Raw genomic sequence first — 19,821 nt, 5'->3', positions numbered from 1 at the left:
CGCCACCCTGACCGCCCTCCTCCAGGCACTAGCCTCAAAACACCACCACCATCAGACTTTCTTTGGTAGGCAATGTAACTACAAGATACACTTCTGTCTCCAGAACATCCTTTGCCTTTTCCTCTGCTGCAATATAAATCCTTGCTTTAGTCAACAGCAAAATACAGCGACACTGCGCTGACCTGGCTACATTTCTAACTATAAATCCTGCTATCCATATTCTAGTCCAAATCAACCCACATTTCCCCCAGTGCTCTCACCCCCCACCAGCTCTTTGCCAACTGAGTCTTTGTTCACAACTAGCTTATGATTAAAATTTCCATCGGTAGGTTCAAATTCTCTTTTCTCAGTTTTAAACACCCAAGTCCTCTGCAAATCCGGTGTGTTCCACAGCTTTTCTCCCTTCACCAATAGTGCTGGAGTTCACTCCATATCTGAAAATGACCTAATTTTTGTGCATTCGTGCTTAGTTATTTGTGAAATTATGTTCATTTCCGACTTAATTTTGCCTCAAAGTAATAAAGGTTACGCAATTTAATACCAGTACATGAAATATCAATTTGCATTTCAACAGGTGAAATATATATTCTCAGATAAGACTGGAACTTTAACGTGTAATGTTATGGAGTTTAAGAAATGTACAGTAGCAGGAATTGCTTACGGGTGAGTTTTTTTGAACATTTTCTGAGGAATTTACTGTTATAAAATTTAGATCAGTCTTTACCCGAGCACCAGTCTCTATAGTTGAAGGTCTGAAGAATAAAGACAAAAAATTTGCAAAAACAGAATCCTGTTGAAACATTTTTGTAAAACGTGTCAATTAATATTTGTATTCCGACAAACCTATGAATTATAAACTTCTCATTCACTCCTCCCCCCCCCACCCACCCCTCTCTCCCTCAGTTCCACCTCCTGTCCTTCAGTGTATTTTACCCAAAGGTGTATTTGCAAGAACCATAGTTGGGGCAGGGATAGAATTGAAAAGCTGATACCAAACCTAAAGAATGCAAACATGTCTACCAGATTCTGCTCGTGGATGCAGAAAGTAAAATAGATAGATATAGATAGATATGCCATTTATTGTCACTATACATGTACAATGAGATTAAAAGCAGCTCGTACTCAGTGCATACATATAATTTAGTACAAAAAACAAGAAACAGAAAACAAAACAAAGGGGGGGGGGGGGGGTAGGTACACAATTTGAGCCATCATCACAAAACGTACCATTGCATTTTAAAACACTTTCATCTTGATCTTGGAGATTCCTCAAAGCTTGTGCCACTTATTGCTTTTTAACATTACATACTATCATTGTGCAGCAACTAACCTTGGCATTTAAATCAAATACTAACAAATTCTGGTAGATCAGGTGCATATTGGCAATCATAATTATAATTTAGTAGATTGTAAAATTCCATTGCCTGCACAGAAATAACATTTGCAATGCATTCCTTGAATTTCTAACCAAACTAAACATTTTGTTGTCTCAGATGTAAACTAACCTCTGTATTTTGAATAGAAAAACATTCAACCACATACTAATCTTTCAATATGTTGAGTATAACCATTTTATGCATTGTAATAATTTTAACTTTCCTTTTAAATTAATAATTAGTACATTTAAAACGTGCTTGTGGCCTTCCTTGTTTTCTCTCCTTTTGTGCTTTGTTCCTTATTCCTTTTACTTTCTCCATTTTCACTAGTCATTTTCCTGATCATGAGGATTTTAGATACTCTGAAGACTGTGGGTAAGACTAGTTAGTTTTCTTTGCATTCATTCAATTGTTAGGAATTTTTATTATTAGTGCACAGTAATCCAGCCAAAGCATGTGAAAAACTTTGATTATTTTCAAGTCTCTTGACATAATCGTGATGGCATTTGTGATCCAACCTATCAAGTGGGTGAAACTGTACATGCTTTGTTTGTAGATTCTGATTCGAATAGATGAATGTGCTTCTGGGGCTTGGCTCCTGCAGTACTTAACACGAGTCACACTGACATTCTTCCATGCTATTTTTGGTGTTAAATCAATGTTGCTGATCTTCCTAATGCTGTTTCTGGAAGTTGGATAAGAGTACACACGAGAATCACAGAGATAGGTTGTTAGGTTTTCTTGGGCAACAGAGTTGAAACTAATAGCCCTGTCCCACGATACGAGTTCATTAAAAAAAAAATCAAACTCGTGGTAAGCACGGAGAATGAACGTAGCGGCTACGTCGGAGCTCGGGGACGTCTCTTAGCGGCAGGTACTCGGGAAGACTCGCTAACAGCAGGTAAGCACGGGAAGTCTCGTGAAGATTTTTCAACATGTTGAATAATGTCCACGAGAGCCCCGAGTGGCCATTACCGTAAATCTCCGAGTTCGAATCAGGGCAAACTCAGGAGAACTCCTGGAATGAACTCGTACCGTGGGACAGGGGTTTAAATTGCTCCCTATTGAGAGAGAGAGAGAGATGCAAGGAACTGCAGATGCTGGTTTACCACAAAAAAAAAGACACAAAGTGCTGGAGTAACACAGCGAGTTAGGCAGCATTTCTGGAGTAGTTGGACTCTGGACCCATATTCAGTCTGAAGAAGGGTCTCGACACAAACGTCACCTATCCATGTTTTCTAGAAATGCTGCTTGACCCATTGATTACTGCAGCACTTTGTGTCTCTGTTTTTGCTCCCTATTGTTATGTCCCAAAAACTTGCTGAAGTCAGCATGCAGCCCATCAGGTGTGGTTCTTTTCGTTACCACTCAAAGGCACAAACAACAATGCAAGCAACTCTCTTCTAGCTACTGAGAAGAGTGTGGCTTCCTGAATGAATTGATACTGTGTGAGGACAGAGCTCCCATGGGATAGAGAGTGGTGAAGAACATTGCCTGCAGGAAGGCATCAATGGAGACGCTTGCTCCATGGCAACAACCAAGGTTGTGATGGAGGTCACGAAGTACATGAGTGCTGTCTCTGAATGTTGACATTGCAGGCAAATGCTCATTACCACTCGGCCTTCAAAACACAGGAGCAGGAAAGTTAAATGAAGTCTTCAATCCCTGAGCACACAGTTTGGGTGATACTAATACAGCAATGAGCAGAAATCTGTCAGATGTAGCCTGCAGCAACAGCCAGGAGCGAGTCTGAGTTTAGGAAACAGAGCGTGACCTTCACTGGTAAAACAGTCTCTGAAGGACAGACCCTGTCGTTTAAGCGTTAGTATATTTACACACAGTGCCCTCCATAATGTTTGAGACAAAGACCCGTCATTTATTTATTTGCCTCTGTACACAATTTGAGATTTGTAATAGAAAAAATCACATGTGGTTAAAGTGCACATTGTCAGATTTTAATAAAGGCTATTTTATACATTTTGGTTTCACCATGTAGAAATTACAGCAGTGTTTATACATAGTCCCCGCATTTCAGGGCTCCATAATGTTTGGGCCAATTGGCTTCACAGGTGTTTGTAATTGCTAAGGTGTGTTCAAATGCCTCCTTAATGCAGGTATAAGAGAGCTCTCAGCACCTGGTCTTTCCTCCAGTCTTTCCATCACCTTTGGAAACTTTTATTGCTGTTTATCAACGAGGACCAAAGTTGTGCCAGTGAAAGTCAAATAAGCCATTGTAAGACTGAGAAACAAGAATAAAACTGTTAGAGACATCAGCCAAACCTTAGGCTTACCAAAATCAACTGTTTGTAATATCATTAAGAGGAAAGAGAGCACTAGTGAACTTACTAATCGCAAAGGGACTGGCAGGCCAAGGAAGACCGCCACAGCTGATGACAGAAGAATTATCTCTATAATGAAGAAAAATCCCCAAACATCTGTCCGACAGATCAGGAACACTCTTCAGGATTCAGGTGTGGATTTGTCAATGACCACTGTCCGCAGAAGACTTTGTGAATAGAAATACAGAGGCTATACTGCAAGATGCAAACCACTGGTTAGCTACAAAAATAGGATGGCCAGGTTACAGTTTGCCAAGAAGTACTTTAAGGAGCAACCATAGTTCTGGAAAAAGGTCTTGTGGACAGATGAGACTAAGATTAACATATCAGAATGATGGCAAGAGCAAAGTATGGAGGAGAGAAGGAACTGCCCAAGATCCAAAGCATATCACCTCATCTGTGAAACACGGTGGTGGGGGTGTTATGGCCTGGACATGTATGGCTGCTGAAGGTACTGGCTCACATCTTCATTGATGATACAACTGCTGATGGTAGTAGCATAATGCATTCTGAAGTGTACAGACACATCCTATCTGCTCAAGTTCAAACAAATGCCTCAAAACTCATTGGCCAGTGGTTCATTCTACAGCAAGCCAATGACCCCAAACATACTGCTAAAGCACCAAAGGAGTTTTTCAAAGCTAAAAAATGGTCAATTCTTGAGTGGCCAAGTCAATCACCTGATCTGAACCCAATTGACCATGCCTTTTATATGCTGAAGAGAAAACTGAAGGGGACTAGCCCCCAAAACAAGCATATGCTAAAGATGGCTAGAATACAGGCCTGACAGAGCATCACCAGAGAAGACACCCAGCAACTGGTGATGTCCATGAATCGCAGACTTCAAACAGTCATTGCATGCAAAGGATATGCAAAAAATACGAAACATGACTACGTTCATTTACATGACATTGCTGTGTCCCAAACATTATGGTGCCCTAAAATGGGGGGGACTATGTATAAACACTGCTGTAATTTCCATATGGTGACACCAAAATGTATAAGAATGGCCTTTTTTTAAATCTGACAATGTGCACTTTAACCACATGTGATGTTTTTCTATGACAAATCTCTGTGGAGTAGAAACATAGAATAATAGGTGCAGGAGGAGGCCATTTGGCCCTTCGAGCCAGCATTGCCATTCATTGTGATCATGGCTGATCGTCCCCTATCAATAACCCGTGCCTGCCTTCTCCCCATATCCCCTAGAGCTCTATCTAACTCTCACGTAAATCCATCCAGTGATTTGGCCTCCACTGCCCTCTGTGGCAGGGAATTCCATAAATTCACAACTCTGGGTGAAAACGTTTTTTCTCACCTCAGCCTTAAATGACCTCCCCTTTATTCTAAGACTGTGGCCCCTGGTTCTGGGCACGCCCAACATTTGTAACATTTTTCTTGCATCTAGCTTGCCCAGTCCTTTTAGAATTTTATACGTTTCTATAAGATCCCCCTCATCCTTCTAAACTCCAGTGAATACAAGCCTAGTCTTTTCAATCTTTCCTCATATGACAGTCCCGCCATCCCAGGGATCAATCTCGTGAACCTATGCTGCACAGTGTACAGAGGCAAATAAATAAATGATGGGTCTTTGTCCCAAATATTATGGCCCAAATACTTTGTCCCAAATATTATGGAGGGCACTGTAATCCTGTTTCAGGAAAACCTGGTTAGTGAAACCTGGTTGTTCTAAAAGTAGATATGTCATTTTTTAGACCAATAAATTTGAAAACAATAAACTGATAGATGCTGCAGTGCTATTAATGTCATATGGAGTAGTTTTATGCTGGGGAGAAATATGCTCAGGAGAATGAAAAACAGGCTGACAAATGAAAAGGCTAATTTCCCAACGGGTTCTAAGATACGCTGAGGCAAAAAAAAGAAAAAAGTTTCCTCCCCAGGTTAACTTGATGTAACAACAGTATGTAGGCGTTTATACAGTTTAGACCCCCTCTAGGAGTTTGGAGGTGACAAATGGTGTAAAGAGCTCAAACTCACACGTTGAAACACAAGATTCTTTATTGTTCAGGTCATCAACTACACAGCAGGTCATCACACGTTGACACTGCTACTCTAACTGCAGACAGTGGGTAGGATCTTACACTATGAATGTTATAATTAGGCAGGGCTATAATTACTAATCATTCTAATTTACTAACATGCTATAGCCAATCTACATCTCTTCTAGAAATGAAAAGTAGATAAAACAAAAACAAAATGCCACATCTAATAATAATAAGGTTAAACTTAGTCGCCGTACCTAACAGGCGGCTTGCTAACCTGCCCGGTCCTCGTACGGTAGGGAACTGCCTCATCAACCTTTTCTTCCGAAAAGTTTAGGGCACGTTTGGGCGAGCCAATAGGGCTCTGGGGAGACACCGTAGGGGAAGACCGTCGTGGGGGTACCGGTGAACTGGTTACAGGGGGGGAAGTGGGTGCAGACCGACGTGGGGAGTGGTGGGGGGCAGCAACTGCAGGCACTGGAACGGCTGGAACGGCGATCACTTTAAAGTTCAGTGGAGGGGCGTCAGGACCCTGGAGCGCCGGACGTTGTTCCTTCACTGGAAGGAGGTGTTGACGGTTATGTCGGTAGAAAGTGCCGCCGACATCGACAAGGTAGGAGCGTGGCTCCTTTGCGGGGCCATGGACGAACCCCAGTTTGGTATGTCCTTTGTCCGTCTGCAAATGAACCACTTGGCCTTGGATTAGTGGCTTAAGTGGTTTGTTGGTCTTGTCGTAGGCACGTTTCTGCGCGTCACGATTTGATTGTACGTGCGTTTGAACTAGAGTGGGGCAAAATACTTTAGGCTTTAAGTGATCCTGTGTCACAGGCAGAGGAGGTCTTGTTCGCCGGGACATCAGTCTTTGAGCTGGAGAGCCCAAAGCACTGTCTCTGGCAATGTTCCTCAGGTTCAACAGGTCAGTTTTTGCCAGGAAGGAACGTTCCATAAGTTGTTTAGCGCTGCGAACAGCGCTTTCGGCAAGTCCATTGGACTGTGGGTACTCTGGGCTGCTGGTGACATATTTAAAGTTCCAGCGCTTGGCAAAGTCTTTGAACTTTTAGCTGGTGAACTGTATCCCATTGTCAGCCTGAAGGCGAGCTGGAATGCCATGTACGGAGAAGTGCTGCCGGAGTTTCTGGATAACTATTTCAGCGGAGATGGTTGGCAGAAAATCAATTTCGAACCAACTTGAGTACGAGTCCACCGACACGAGATGGTGTTTCCCGTGCCAGTCGAAGATATCGGCGGCCACGGACGACCATGGTAGGGAGGGAGCAGGTTGGAACAGCAGCGGTTGTTTTTGCTGGTGTGGCGCTTGCCTGTTACAGATCACGCACGACTCCGTTTTGTCCCAAATGTACTTGGTCATTCCGGGCCAGTAAATAATTTCCTTGGCGCGTTGTAGGGTGGCCTCAACGCCTGGGTGGCCACCGTGGATCTCCTTACGTAGTGAGGGGGGGATGACCGTTTACGATCACTCCGTCCTGTAGCACAAGTTCATCGCATACTAGAAAGTAGGGTCTCAGTTCAGCGGGGTTATTGGATTGTTTGTTTAGCCAGTCGCCTTTAATGATCGAGGTTAGCAGCTGGGAGGCCTTATCCATGGCAGTGTGTTTGGTGAGGTGGCGCAGGTGGTCAGTAGGAACGAAGGAAACCTTCAGAACGGGGAATTCCTCTTGTTCGTAAGGATGGTGTTCGCTAGTGGCGCGTGGTGCCCAAGATAGTGTCTACGATGTGCATGTCTTTACCTTTTTTGTAGACAATGCGGAAGTCGAACCGTTGTAGCTGCATCATCATGCGTTGAAGCCTTGCTGGGGCAGCATGGATAGGCTTGCTCAGGATTGTGACCAACGGTTGGTGATCAGTTTCTAACGTGAAAGTTTTGCCGAAAATGAAGTCTTTACATTTGGAACAGGCAAAAATCATGGCAAGCAGTTCTTTTTCTATATGGGCATAGCGCTGTTCGGTATTCGTTAGTGTCCTTGAAGCGTAGGATACCGGCAAGACATCGCCGTTGAAGGAGGTCTGCAAACATGCAGTGCCTAGTCCATATTGGGATGCGTCGCAGGTGATTGTAACTGGCAGGTTGAGATTAAAGTAGGATAGAGAGTGTACACTGGCGAGCTGTAGTTTTAAAGTCTCAAAAGCTCGCTGGTGGTTTGGGTACCAGGACCAGGTGTTGTCCTTGTGGGTTAGTTGACGCAGTGGGGCTGACAGTTCGCTGAGATTGGGGATAAACTTTCCCAAGACCATGCCTAGAAATTGTTATAGGCTGATGACGTCAGTTGGTACCAGCAGCTCGTTAATTGCTGCAGTCTTCAGAGGATCTGGTTTTAGCCCATTGCTGGTGAACACGTGACCTATGTAGGTGACTTCGGGACCCCTGAACTTGCACTTCAGTGGGTTCAGTTTTAAATTAATGACTCTGGCAAAGTCCAGTACTTTAAGTAGGTTTGCATCGTGCTCAGTGGCATCGGGGCCATAAACTAGAATGTTGTCAACTATGATAGCACAGGGGAATTCTGCAAACAGTAGTTCCATTGCACGCTGGAAAACTTAGCTGGCAGAGTTGATGCCAATGGGCATTCTTAGGAAACGGTAACGTGCGAACGGGGTGGCGAATGTTGTTAATGCCGATGAAGCACGGTCTAACGGGATTTGCCAAAATGAGTTTTTGGCATCCAAGACTGAGAAAACCGTTGCGTTACCGATTTGTGCTGCGACGCCTTCGATGGTCCTCACGGGGTAGTGTTGGCATTTGATTGCTGTATTCAAATCTTTAGGATTGATGCAGATGCTTAACTCCTCCTTGTCTTTCTTTGTGGTGACAACCATGGTGGAAACCCAATCGGAGGGCTCGCTGACTTCGGCGAGGACTCCAATGGAGACCATACATTTCAGTTCATCGTGCATTTGCTCACACGTACCATGCAGGACGCGGTGAGGGGCACGCATGATTGGGGTGACTGTATGGTCGACAATGATCTTGTATATTGTAGGTAGTTTGCCGAGTTGGTTTTCAAACAAATCTTTGTAGTTGTATAGCATCTGTCTGGTTGGTTCCTCTGTCAAACAGAGTTTGTGAACAGCACGCCCGAAATAGAGCAAACCCAGGTCATGGCATGCATCGATGCCTCGCAGGGTTTCAGAACTTGGCTGAACGATGTAAAATAGCATCTGAAGAAGGGTTTTGGCCCGAAACGTTGCCTATTTCCTTCGCTCCATAGATGCTGCTGCACCCGCTGAGTTTCTACAGCATTTTTTTAATGTAAAATAGCCAGTCTGTTCATTGATGGTACATTTGAGATCGGCTTTGCCCAACGGGTGAAGAATTTCCCCTCCGTAAGCATGTAAAGTGGAGGAGTCTTTTTTCATCTCAGTGGTTCTTATCTTGTTGAACACTTTGAGTGACATGACGTTCACGCTGGCACCGGTATCGACTTTGGCGATCAGCGGTTTGTTATTGATTATCATGGTCACAGCAGGATCAGTGACTTTGCCTGGGGTGCGCAGGTTTAGGGAAAGTACGGTAGACTCAGAGTCTGTGTTATCGGAGTCGTTCCCGTGGGAAGATTCGTCTTGTTCATGGGAATCTGAATCTGCGGGTCTTGTTGAATCAGGTGCAGCTTCGTCCTTAAAGCTGTACTCCCACTAGATCGACAACAATTTGCAAAGTGGTTGAGTTTTTTGCAATTATGACATACTTTCTCATGGGCCACACAAAATTGGCGCCCCCTGGGGTGGAAATAATTACAGTTTGTGCACCTCGTGTTAGGCATGTTCTGAACTTTGCTGGACGCGTTGAGAAATCTTTGCGGAGAGTAACTAGCCTAATTCACATTTAACTATTGATTAGCATTCGCGCTATCAAAATCAGCCAGTGGTGCCACAGTCTCAGCCAACCGACAAGCATGAATAGCCTGCTCTAAAGTCAGTTCTGCATCCCGTAGCAGCTCAGCTCGCAGCTTTCGGTCGCTCATTCCTCCCACAATTTTACCTCGAACTAGCTCATTTGTTAGCTCACCAAATCTGCATCGAAAACTGATGCGTCTCAGGTCACTGATGAATCGTTCCACAGGCTCATCAGCCTGTTGCACTCCAGCAAAAAATCTTGTTCTCTCAAGGATTCTGTTAGACGGCAGGTCAAACTTTCTCAGCAACACCATGGAGTTGTCGATAGATTCTGCTGGCACCAATACCTGTCCATTCCCATCCAGTTGAGCAGGCAAAAATTTGAACGAGTCAGCGCGGATCATAGTCTCCGGACCCGCTAAATTCAACACCAGTGAAGCCTTCAAATCATCGGGATTGTTGCGGTGAACGAAGCAGTTATAATGAGAGTAATCTTTCTCAAACATTCTCCAGCGCTCGGCGATATCAGAATCAAACACAAGCGGGCTAGGCTTTGGACAAGTTAGCTATATACCCAAATCACAAAAAAACACGCAAATTAAAATCGTAAACGAAATAAATCGCGCTAAACAGAATTGGGGTAGATAATCTGACATCATGTAAAGATGACAAACTCACACAGGTTGAAACCCAAGCATCTACTCTAACTACCTTTAACTGACAGTGGGCAGGATCTTACACTATGAATGTTACAATTAGGCGGGGTAATAATTACTAAGCATTCTAATTGGCTAACATGCTATAGCCAATCTACAAATGGTCTTTAGACAGTTGATAGTTAATGGTTCATTATATAGTATTGATTTATTTGGAAATGAATTATTGTACCCATTAGAAAAGTAATTTAGTCAGTGAAATCTTCCACCAATTATATGCTGTCTTTCCTGGTTCAAGATTTTGCATGTGTAACATTGCTTCCTGAGGACTTTCTATATTGTTATTTGAAACACATTTACTGAACTTTAACATTTTTTAAATGTCCAGGTGATGTAGATTGGATGCATATTGAATATTTCTTCTCATTTTCTTGTTCATTCAAGGCAAGGTGATCCAATAAATGGAGAAAGTGCATTTCAAGATCCTTCTTTGCTGGAAAATCTTCAGGGCGATCATGTAAGCAATGTGTAATTGATTTTATAATTTGCTTTTTGGAGGTGAACTCAGTCTGTTGCCATATAGCCATGCCATGGGAGATGCAACGAGACCTGGGTGTCATGGTACACCAGTCATTAAAAGTAGGCATGCAGATGCAGCAGGCAGTGAAGAAGGCGAATGGTATGTTAGCATTCATAGCAAAAGGATTTGAGTATAGGAGCAGGGAGGTTCTACTGCAGTTGTACAGGGTCTTGGTGAGACCACACCTGGAGTATTGCGTACAGTTTTTGTCTCCTAATCTGAGGAAAGACATTCTTGCCATAGAGGCAGTACAGAGAAGGTTCACCAGACTGATTCCTGGGATGTCAGGACTATCATATGAAGAAAGACTGGATAGACTCGGTTTGTACTCGCTAGAATTTAGAAGATTGAGGGGGGATCTTATAGAAACTTACAAAATTCTTAAGGGGTTGGACAGGCTAGATGCAGGAAGATTGTTCCCGATGTTGGGGAAGTCCAGAACAAGGGGTCACAGTTTAAGGATAAGGGGGAAGTCCTTTAGGACTGAAATCTTTTAGGACTGAGATGAGGAAAACATTTTTCACACAGAGAGTGGTGAATCTCTGGAATTCTCTGCCACAGAAGGTAGTTGAGGCCAGTTCATTGGCTATATTTAAGAGGGAGTTAGATGTGGCCCTTGTGGTTAAAGGGATCAGGGGGTATGGAGAGAAGGCAGGTACAGGATACTGAGTTGGATGATCAGCCATGATCATATTGAATGGTGGTGCAGGCTCGAAGGGCCGAATGGCCTACTCCTGCGCCTATTTTCTATGTTTCTATGTTTCTAAATGAATTGTGAAGTACACTAATAAATAATAATAATAAATTTTATATTTATTGGGCGCCTTTCATACAAAATCTCAAGGACACCTTACATAGTAATCGAAATTAAAACATATAATCGGAGTAAAACAAGTAATTAAAGACATCACAATGACACAAATTAAAAACAGAATTCAATCCAAAAACAGAAAATCAAAAACACAGTGTGAAGAGAGAGCAGCGGCAACCAATTCGTGCCAGCGTCCACTCTCCCTTCACGGCAGCCATCTTGGACACAGACCTACAGGACTACAGTTAGACAAAAAAAATCATCCCCCCACAGTGGATAGCACTGTGGAGGAAGGCACAATGTCCAGTCCCCACCCCTTGTTCACCCCAAAGTCAGGCCTATTGGGGCCACCGCAGTTGCCTCTACGGAGGCCCGATGTCCCTGGCCGTTCTCACCGGGTGGTCTTGCCCCGGCGTCGGGAGAGTCCTTTCGGCGGCTGGGCCACTTGGAACGGCCGCTTCTTGGTTGGAGCCCGCGGCTGCCGAAGCCGACAAGGCCGCGCCGGTTTGGCGCTCCTAGGCTCCAGATGTTAAAGTCGGCGACCGCTCTCCTCACTGCAGCCTTGCCGCCTCTACGCACGCCGCCTCTCCGCTCCGCAAACCCGCAGCCCGGAGATGTTGCTTACGGCGGTCCAGCTCGCCAGAGCTCCAGCGCGGCGACCCAGGCAAGGCATCGCCCGCTCCGCTCCGTTCCGCTCCGCTCCAGCGCTCCAATGCTGTGCCGCCACGCAGGCCGAGGTGCTGGGTGGTTCCCGCCAAGAAACGGCGCTCCAAGCCCGCTGGTAGGCCACGACGACGGGTCGACGGGCAGCCCGGAAAAAAGGCTGCCACACCGACAAGGTAGGGACCTATAAATAAAGTAACACCTACCCCCCCACATTAAAAGACCATATCCCCTACAAACAAAAAAAACAGGACTCACTAAAAACTAGAAAAAAAAACGAATTTAAGACGGACGGCTGCTGCTAGCAGCCGTTCACCAAGATGGCTCCTCCTCTACACTGTTGCCTGAATGTCCTTTTTCACATGACACACTTACTGAGTACATTATTGCCTCGTACTAAACTCTCGGTTAGACGCGAGTACAAGACTAGGTTGGTAATTTGTCCAGCCATTGGTAGCCTTCCTAATTGTTGCAATCAGTTGCAAGTTGTCTGGTGAAGGAGTACTTGGTGTCCATCAGGCAGAGTTTCAAAGTTCATACAACTTCTGTGCACAGAACCATTTTTAGCTGTAAGTGATTTACATTTCAGTCCTGTGGTCCATGCTTGTCATTGCGCCGTTAGTTGAGACGTACAAAATCAAGTTTGAATATTAATTTAAATTAAACCCCTGATGCTGCAAAATATTTTATCAGTATGGAAGTGCAGTGAAATAGATTGAACTTTTAGGAAAATTTTGTTTTTAAACAATGCTTTGACTGGTATTAATTTGTAATTTAGTATCAGGACATTCCAACGTCCCCTCTAATCATATTTAATCAAAGTACAAATTGTCTGATTGAAAGTTTGTTTCAAAATAAAACTATTTAAATCTTATATGACATTGGTGAAGTCTAATTTGTAAAGTGTGTGGATATACTGATTTCAACAGAATATTATAGCATGCGGGGGGGGGGATTCAGAGAATAATTATTGTAAATATATTATCCATTTTAAGTTTATCTTCTCAAACTGAGACTGACAGTTATTAATGTTGCGGGTTTTTTTCCTCTAGGTTACCCAACCTCTAGATTTCCAAATACAGGTGCACAACCTTTTATCCGAAAGCCTTGGGACCAGACACTTTTTGTAATTCGGATATTTTTCGGCTTTCGGAATGGAAGATTTTTAGCGTAGATTTTAACGGCTGGCTCAGTGGTAGAGTGCTCGGCTCATATCCGCAAGGTCGCGAGTTTGCGCCTCGATCCCGGCAGTTACTCGATCGCGAGTTTGAGTCTTCAATGTAGTTTTTTCTTGCAGAATAGGAGAGAATAGGGAGGGTTAGGCTGGGATCATTCTCTGCGAGATGATCTTAGTGCGGGAGACAAGTGTAGGAGAGGTGTCCTGACTGTGTGGGCAGAACTTTGGAAGTGATTGCCCACCATTCTCAAAAGCCGCTGTGTCTCCCTGTCCCTGGGATAGCAGGGGGCGATCAAACAGCACAATACCCCCCTCCCCCTCCAACTCCAGAGGAATCCGCTCCCCGATGGGCCGCTACGGCGACAAGTGGCAGTTCGCCCACAGCCCGAGCTGCGCCCCCCCAAGAACAAGACGTACCTTGCACCCCATCAGCTTCTGCCCCTACGGGGAGCGTGTTCCTCTGGAGTTGGAGCGGGGCTGGGCTGGAGTTGCTGATCTGGGATCTCCGTGCTTGCAGTGGGCCTGGGGGTCGGTGTCCCGATGAGGGGGCGCAGCTCAGGCTGTGGGCGAACTGCCACTTGTCGCCGTAGCGGCCCATCGGGGAGCGGCTTCTGGTGGTCCTGACGTCTCCGGCCAGCCCCCTGTACAGGAGCTGAGACTACACTGTACCGCCCTTGCAGGTGAGCAGGAGAGTGGGGTTGTTTGCAGTTGCAGAGGGAGGGGGCAAGGGCGGTACAGTTCCCAGTCTCAGTTCCTGTCCAGGGGGGTGGCCGGAGACGTCAGGACCAACAGGAACCCGCTCCCCGATGGGCCGCTACAGCGACAAGTGGCAGCTCGCCCACAGCCCGAGCTGCGCCCCCTCATCCGCAACCCGGGTTCCTCTGGAGTTGGAACGGGGCTGGGCTAGAGTTGCTGCTGGCTGTGAGTCTCTGGGATCTCCGTGCTTGCAGTCGGTGTCCCGTTGGTCCTGACGTCTCCGGCCACCCCCCTGGACAGGAGCTGAGACTGGGAACTGTACCGCCCTTGCCCCCTCCCTCTGCAACTGCAAACAACCCTACTCTCCTGCTCACCTGCAAGGGCGGTAGTTCCCAGTCTCAGCTCCTGTACAGGGGGGTGGCCGGAGACGTCACAGCCCGAGCTGCGCCCCCTCATCTGCAACCCCAAGAACAAGACGTACCTTGCACACCATCAGTTTCTGTCCCTACGGGGAGCGTGTTCCTCTGGAGTTGGAACGGGGCTGGGCTGCTGCTGGCTGTGGGTCTCTGGGATCTCCATGCTTGCAGTGGGCCTGGGGGTCGGTGTCCCGTTGGTCCTGACGTCTCCGATGACTGGCACTGACCTGCTGGCATCGCCGACGTGAAGACAGTGCAAAGCCCCCGCACCGGTGCAATGGGCGGGGAGCTGGAGAGGGGAGGGAAGGGGTCACACACATGGCCGGGAAGCAGAGGGGTGTAGGTGGGGTGAAACTGAAGGGAGCGACAATCTGCTGCTGCCTGCCCCGCTGAGTTAAAAAGTTCCCACGCAAGACTCACGATACACTGTGTATCGTGAGTCTACCGTGGGAACTTTTTAACTCAGCGGGCAGGCAGCAGCAGATTGTCAATTATTAACCCTCCCGCGCAATATACCCTCACCTTCTCTTTTATGAATGGGGATTTAGTTCCCCTTTCTTCGAGGACCGACCGGAGGTTCCGCTGTCACCTCTGCGGGCCGCCCTCGGTGAACGTCTTCAAGGACCTTTCTTCAAGGACCGAAAAAATGTCCGGTATTCGGAGCTTTTCGTTATTTGGAATTTCGGATAAAAGGTTGTGCACCTGTACAGTACCATAATCACTCTCTGCTTTTACAATAGAACTAGTCATAGATTGGAGCAAAGTTAAATGACTTTTTCTGGGTGGAATTAGAATTCAAGATAAATAGAGAGCTATTAGTTCTTTTACATCCTGAAGTATTTTGTTTTGTGCTCAGACAAAAACCTCTGGCAATACAGATATTCAACTCCCTACTTATAAAATCACTTGATAAAATCACTTGGTATTTTGGAGGTTAGTTGAGTCAGTTCAACTGAAACATTAAAACATGTTTAACTCAAAATTAATTTTGTGATTATCATTGTTATAAAGTGCAATCCACCTCCTTCAAGATAATAGAAAACTATGCAGAGGTAGCCCATACAGCCCCTCTCGTTGCCATTCAACAAAATGGTGGCCAGTCATGTGCCTCCGCCAGATTCATTGATCCCCTTTATATTTTGAAATTGATCGCTGTCTTTATTCAGCGACTTAACCACAAAATACCTTTTCCGGTAGAGAGTTGTATTAATTCACTAATCTGAGCAAAGAAATGTTGTTCTTGAAACATCATCTTCACATCTTCCCTGCCACAGGAGATGGACAAGGTCCTAAATGAGTCTTTTCTCCCTGTATTTACTGAGGAGAAAAACAGTAGGACGGAGAAAATTGGAGCTGTCACTGGAAGTATCTTGAGAGCAGTCAGGGTTACCGTCGAAGATGTACTGAAGGTTCTGTCGTGTATGAAGGTAGACAAATCTCCAGGGCCTGATCAAATATATCCGAGGACATTGCGGGAAGCTAGAGAGGAAATTGCGGGAGCCCTGGTTGAAATTTACGAGTCGTCATTAAATACAGGAGAGGAGCCGGAAGACTGGAAGGTGACAAATGTTGTGCCTCTTTTCAAGAAGGGCTGCAGGGAAAATGCTGGGTACTATAGGCCGGTGAGCTTAACATCTGTAGTTGGTAATTTACTGGAGAGTATTCTGAGGGATAGGACATACAGGAATTTGGATGAGCAAGGGATAGTCAGCATGGGTTTGTACGTGGGAGTTCACAAATCTGATTGATTTTTTTTGAAGACGTGACCAAAAAGTTTGATGAGGGCAGAGCTGTAGATGCTGTGTACGTGGACTTCAGTAAGGCATTCAACAAGTTTCCGCATGGTAGGCTGCTCTGGAAGGTTAGACCGCATGGAATCCAAGGAAAGATAGCTGAATGGATAACAATTTGGCTCCATGGAAGGAAGCAGAGGGTGATGGTGGAAGGTTGCTTCTTAGAGTGGAGGCCTGTGACTGGTGGTGTGCCTCAGGGTTCTGTGCTGGGCCCGTTACTGTTTGTTATCTACATCAATGGTTTGGATGAGAATATACAGGGCAAGATTAGCAAGTTTGCTGATCATATAAAAGTTAGTGGTTTCCAGATAGTGAAGATGGTTGTGAATGATTGCAGCCGGATCTGGATCGATTGGCCAAGTGGGCGGTGGAATGGTTGATGGAATTAAATATAAAGAAGTGTGAGGTGTTGCATTTTCAGATTCAGATTCAGACTTTATTGTCATTGTGCAGTGTACAGTACAGAGACAGCAAAATGCAGTTAGCATCTCCCTAGAAGAGCGACATAGAATATGAGTAATAAATATATTTACGTACATACAGTCGTAGTAGTAATTTTTTCCGGTGGAAGGAGTGTCGGGGGGGGGGGGGGGGGGGGGCTGGCAATCACCGAGGTACAGAGTTAAGTAATGTAACAGCCGCAGGGAAGAAGCTGTTCCTGGACCTGCTGGTCCGGCAACGGAGAGACCTGTAGCGCCTCCCGGATGGTAGGAGGGTAAACAATCCATGGTTGGGGTGAGACAGTCCTTGACGATGCTGCGCGCCCTTCGCAGACATCGCTTGCTTTGGACAGACTCAATGGAGGGGAGTGAGGAACCGGTGATGCGTTGGGCAATTTTCACCACCCTCTGCAGTGCTTTCCGGTCGGAGACAGAGCAGTTGCCATACCACACTGTGATACAGTTGGTAAGGATGCTCTCGATGGTGCAGCGGTAGAAGTTCACCAGAATCTGAGGAGACAGATGGATCTTCTTTAGTCTCCTCAGGAAGAAGAGACGCTGGTGAGCCTTCTTGACCAGTGTTGAAGTATTGTGGGTCCAAGAGAGGTCATCAGAGATGTTGAGCCCCAGAAACCTGAAGATGGAAACACGTTCCACCTTCGTCCCGTTAATGTGGATGGGGGTGTGCGTGCCGCCCCTAGTCCTTCTGAAGTCTACAATGAGCTCCTTGGTCTTCTTGGAGTTAAGGGCCAGGTTGTTGTCAACGCACCATGCTGCTAGGAGCTGGACCTCCTTCCTATAGGCCGACTCATCGTTGTTGCTGATGAGGCCAATCACCGTTGTATCATCTGCATACTTGATGATGGTGTTAGTACCATGTACAGGTGTGCAGTCGTAGGTGAAGAGGGAGTAGAGGAAGGGGCTCAGCACACAGCCCTGTGGTTCAGGTCGTCGAATAAGGGCAGGACCTACTGTAAAGAGGAGTCATAACACACTGTCTTTACTACTGTTTATTCATGATACACATACGTTGCTGCCCTAGCTGTTCGTGGTCTGTCACCGGAACTAGAGAGAGAGATCAATGGGTGGGAAGGTTGTAATTATACTTGTGATATGGGGAGTGGTTAGTAGTGGTGAGGTCACTATGTTAAAGGTACATGCACATGTCATCTACATCCTTCCCCTTGGAAATGAAAAGCAATACAGTAGTGACAGGGCGACCACGTCTCATACGCTACGAGCAGGTAAGCAAACAGTTAAGCAAAATCACCATAACGGACAGGCGGCTTGACCACCCGCCCGGACCGGGTACGCAGCTCGCCATCTCCCCCCTCAGCAGGAAGAACAGGAACAGGAGCAGGTGCGGGTGAGCGAACCGGGGACCCGGGAGGAGAAGGAGAAGACGGAGACGGAGGAGGGGATGCAGGCGCAGCAGCGGGAAGACGGGCAGGCGAGGGAGGATTGGCTGTTGGAGAGCAGGGCTGATAGAGCTGAGAAGGCAGGGACTGAGGCAGGCGTAACGTGGCAGACAGCGGGGGGGCAAAGGGGTCGGCAGCCGGTGGTGGGGGCTCGTTGACAAGCCGCATATGTTGGCGGGACCGGCGGTAAATGGTACCGTCATGGTCGACCAGATAGGACCGCGGCGAACCAGCAGTATCGACGACGATGGCAAGCCTGGAGTGACCGGAGGGGGACTGCATCCGGACAACTTGGCCAAGGAACAGACGCGGGAGGGGACGGCAGGACTTGTCGTGGGAGCGCTTTTGGATTTCTTGCTTGAGGGCAATGCGCTCCTGGACGGCAGCGGGCTGGAGAACAGAGAGCATGAGGGACCGCTGGGTCACCGGGATCGGAGGTCTCGTAGTGCGAGACATCAGCCGCTGTGCCGGCGAGCCCAAGGCAGGGTCGCGGGAGATGTTTCGAAGGTTGAGGAGGGCCAGGTAAAAGTCAGAATGGGACAGTCTACAATGTTCCAGCAAGTCCTTAGCACTGCGGACAGCGCGCTCTGCCAGGCCGTTGCTTTGCGGGTACTCTGGGCTGCTGGTATAGTGTCGGAAGTTCCAGCTGGCAGCGAAACTCCGAAATTCGGCTCTTGAGATCTGGCTGCCGTTGTCCGATTGAAGACTTGCCGGGGAGCCAAAGGTTGCGAAGTGGCGGCGCAGCTTCCCGATAACGGCCGAAGAGGTGAGGGAGTGCAGCTGGTCAACCTCGAACCAGCTGGAGTACGAGTCAACAAGGACTAGGAAGTGCTTGCCACGCCACTCGAAAAGGTCAGTGGCGACGGCCATCCAGGGCAGCTCGGGGGCAGGCTGTTGCAGAAGCGGCTGCCGTTGCTGATGGGGAGCGAGGCTATTGCAGGTAGAGCAGGCGGAGACCCTCTCCCGGATGTCTTGGGCCATGCCGGGCCAGTAGAACTGACTCTGAGCCTGAGACAGAGTGGCCTCGGCCCCAGGATGACAGTGGTGGGCGGTCTGAAAGTAGTGGTCTCGCAGCGCAGCAGGCACAACGACCTTGTGTCCCTTCACGACCACGCCGTCGTGCAGCACGAGCTCGTCACGGACCAGGAAGTAGGGCACGGCCCCAGCCGGCAAGGATGAACGACGGTCTGGCCAGCCCTGCCGGATGACGTCGGCAAGCTGCTGCAGGGCAGGATCCTTGGCAGTGTTGCTGACCAGGGACTGCATCTGCTGTGAAGGCACAATGTTAATGTTAAGCACCATCAGGTCAGACGATTCATATGGATGGCGATCGGTGGACGTTAGCGGTGCGCGAGACAGTGTGTCGGCCACGAACATGTCCTTGCCCTTGCGATATACAATTCTGAACGTAAAACGCTGGAGCTGCAGCATCATGCGCTGCAAACGGGACGAGGCAACGTGGATCGGCTTGTTGAGGATAGAGACCAGCGGCTGGTGGTCGGTCTCGATCGTGAAGCTGTTGCCCAGAATATAGTCCTTGAACTTGGGGCAGGCAAACACCACAGCAAGCAGCTCCTTCTCTATCTGAGCATAGCGCTGCT

At 47.1% G+C, this 19,821-nt stretch overlaps 1 protein-coding gene across 5 annotated transcripts in view; it reads left to right on the top strand.

The window, feature by feature from the left end:
• atp8a1 (ATPase phospholipid transporting 8A1) overlaps positions 1 to 19,821 on the top strand; it is a 330,023-nt gene that overhangs the window by 140,993 nt on the left and 169,209 nt on the right. For 3 of the 5 annotated variants that reach the window (XM_033027892.1, XM_033027878.1, XM_033027895.1), the window contains 3 exons: positions 575 to 663; positions 1,707 to 1,751; positions 10,671 to 10,743. In XM_033027892.1, coding sequence (XP_032883783.1) covers positions 575 to 663; positions 1,707 to 1,751; positions 10,671 to 10,743 — 207 coding nt within the window. The remainder of the gene's footprint in view (positions 1 to 574; positions 664 to 1,706; positions 1,752 to 10,670; positions 10,744 to 19,821) is intronic. The other 2 variants (XM_033027903.1, XM_033027886.1) reach the window with 1 other exon arrangement.

This window comes from Amblyraja radiata, chromosome 1 (genome assembly GCF_010909765.2).
Source record: "Amblyraja radiata isolate CabotCenter1 chromosome 1, sAmbRad1.1.pri, whole genome shotgun sequence".
Taxonomy (NCBI): domain Eukaryota; kingdom Metazoa; phylum Chordata; class Chondrichthyes; order Rajiformes; family Rajidae; genus Amblyraja; species Amblyraja radiata.
The sequence above is the reverse complement of the archived record's forward strand: the minus strand, read 5'-3'. Positions and strand labels throughout refer to the sequence as shown.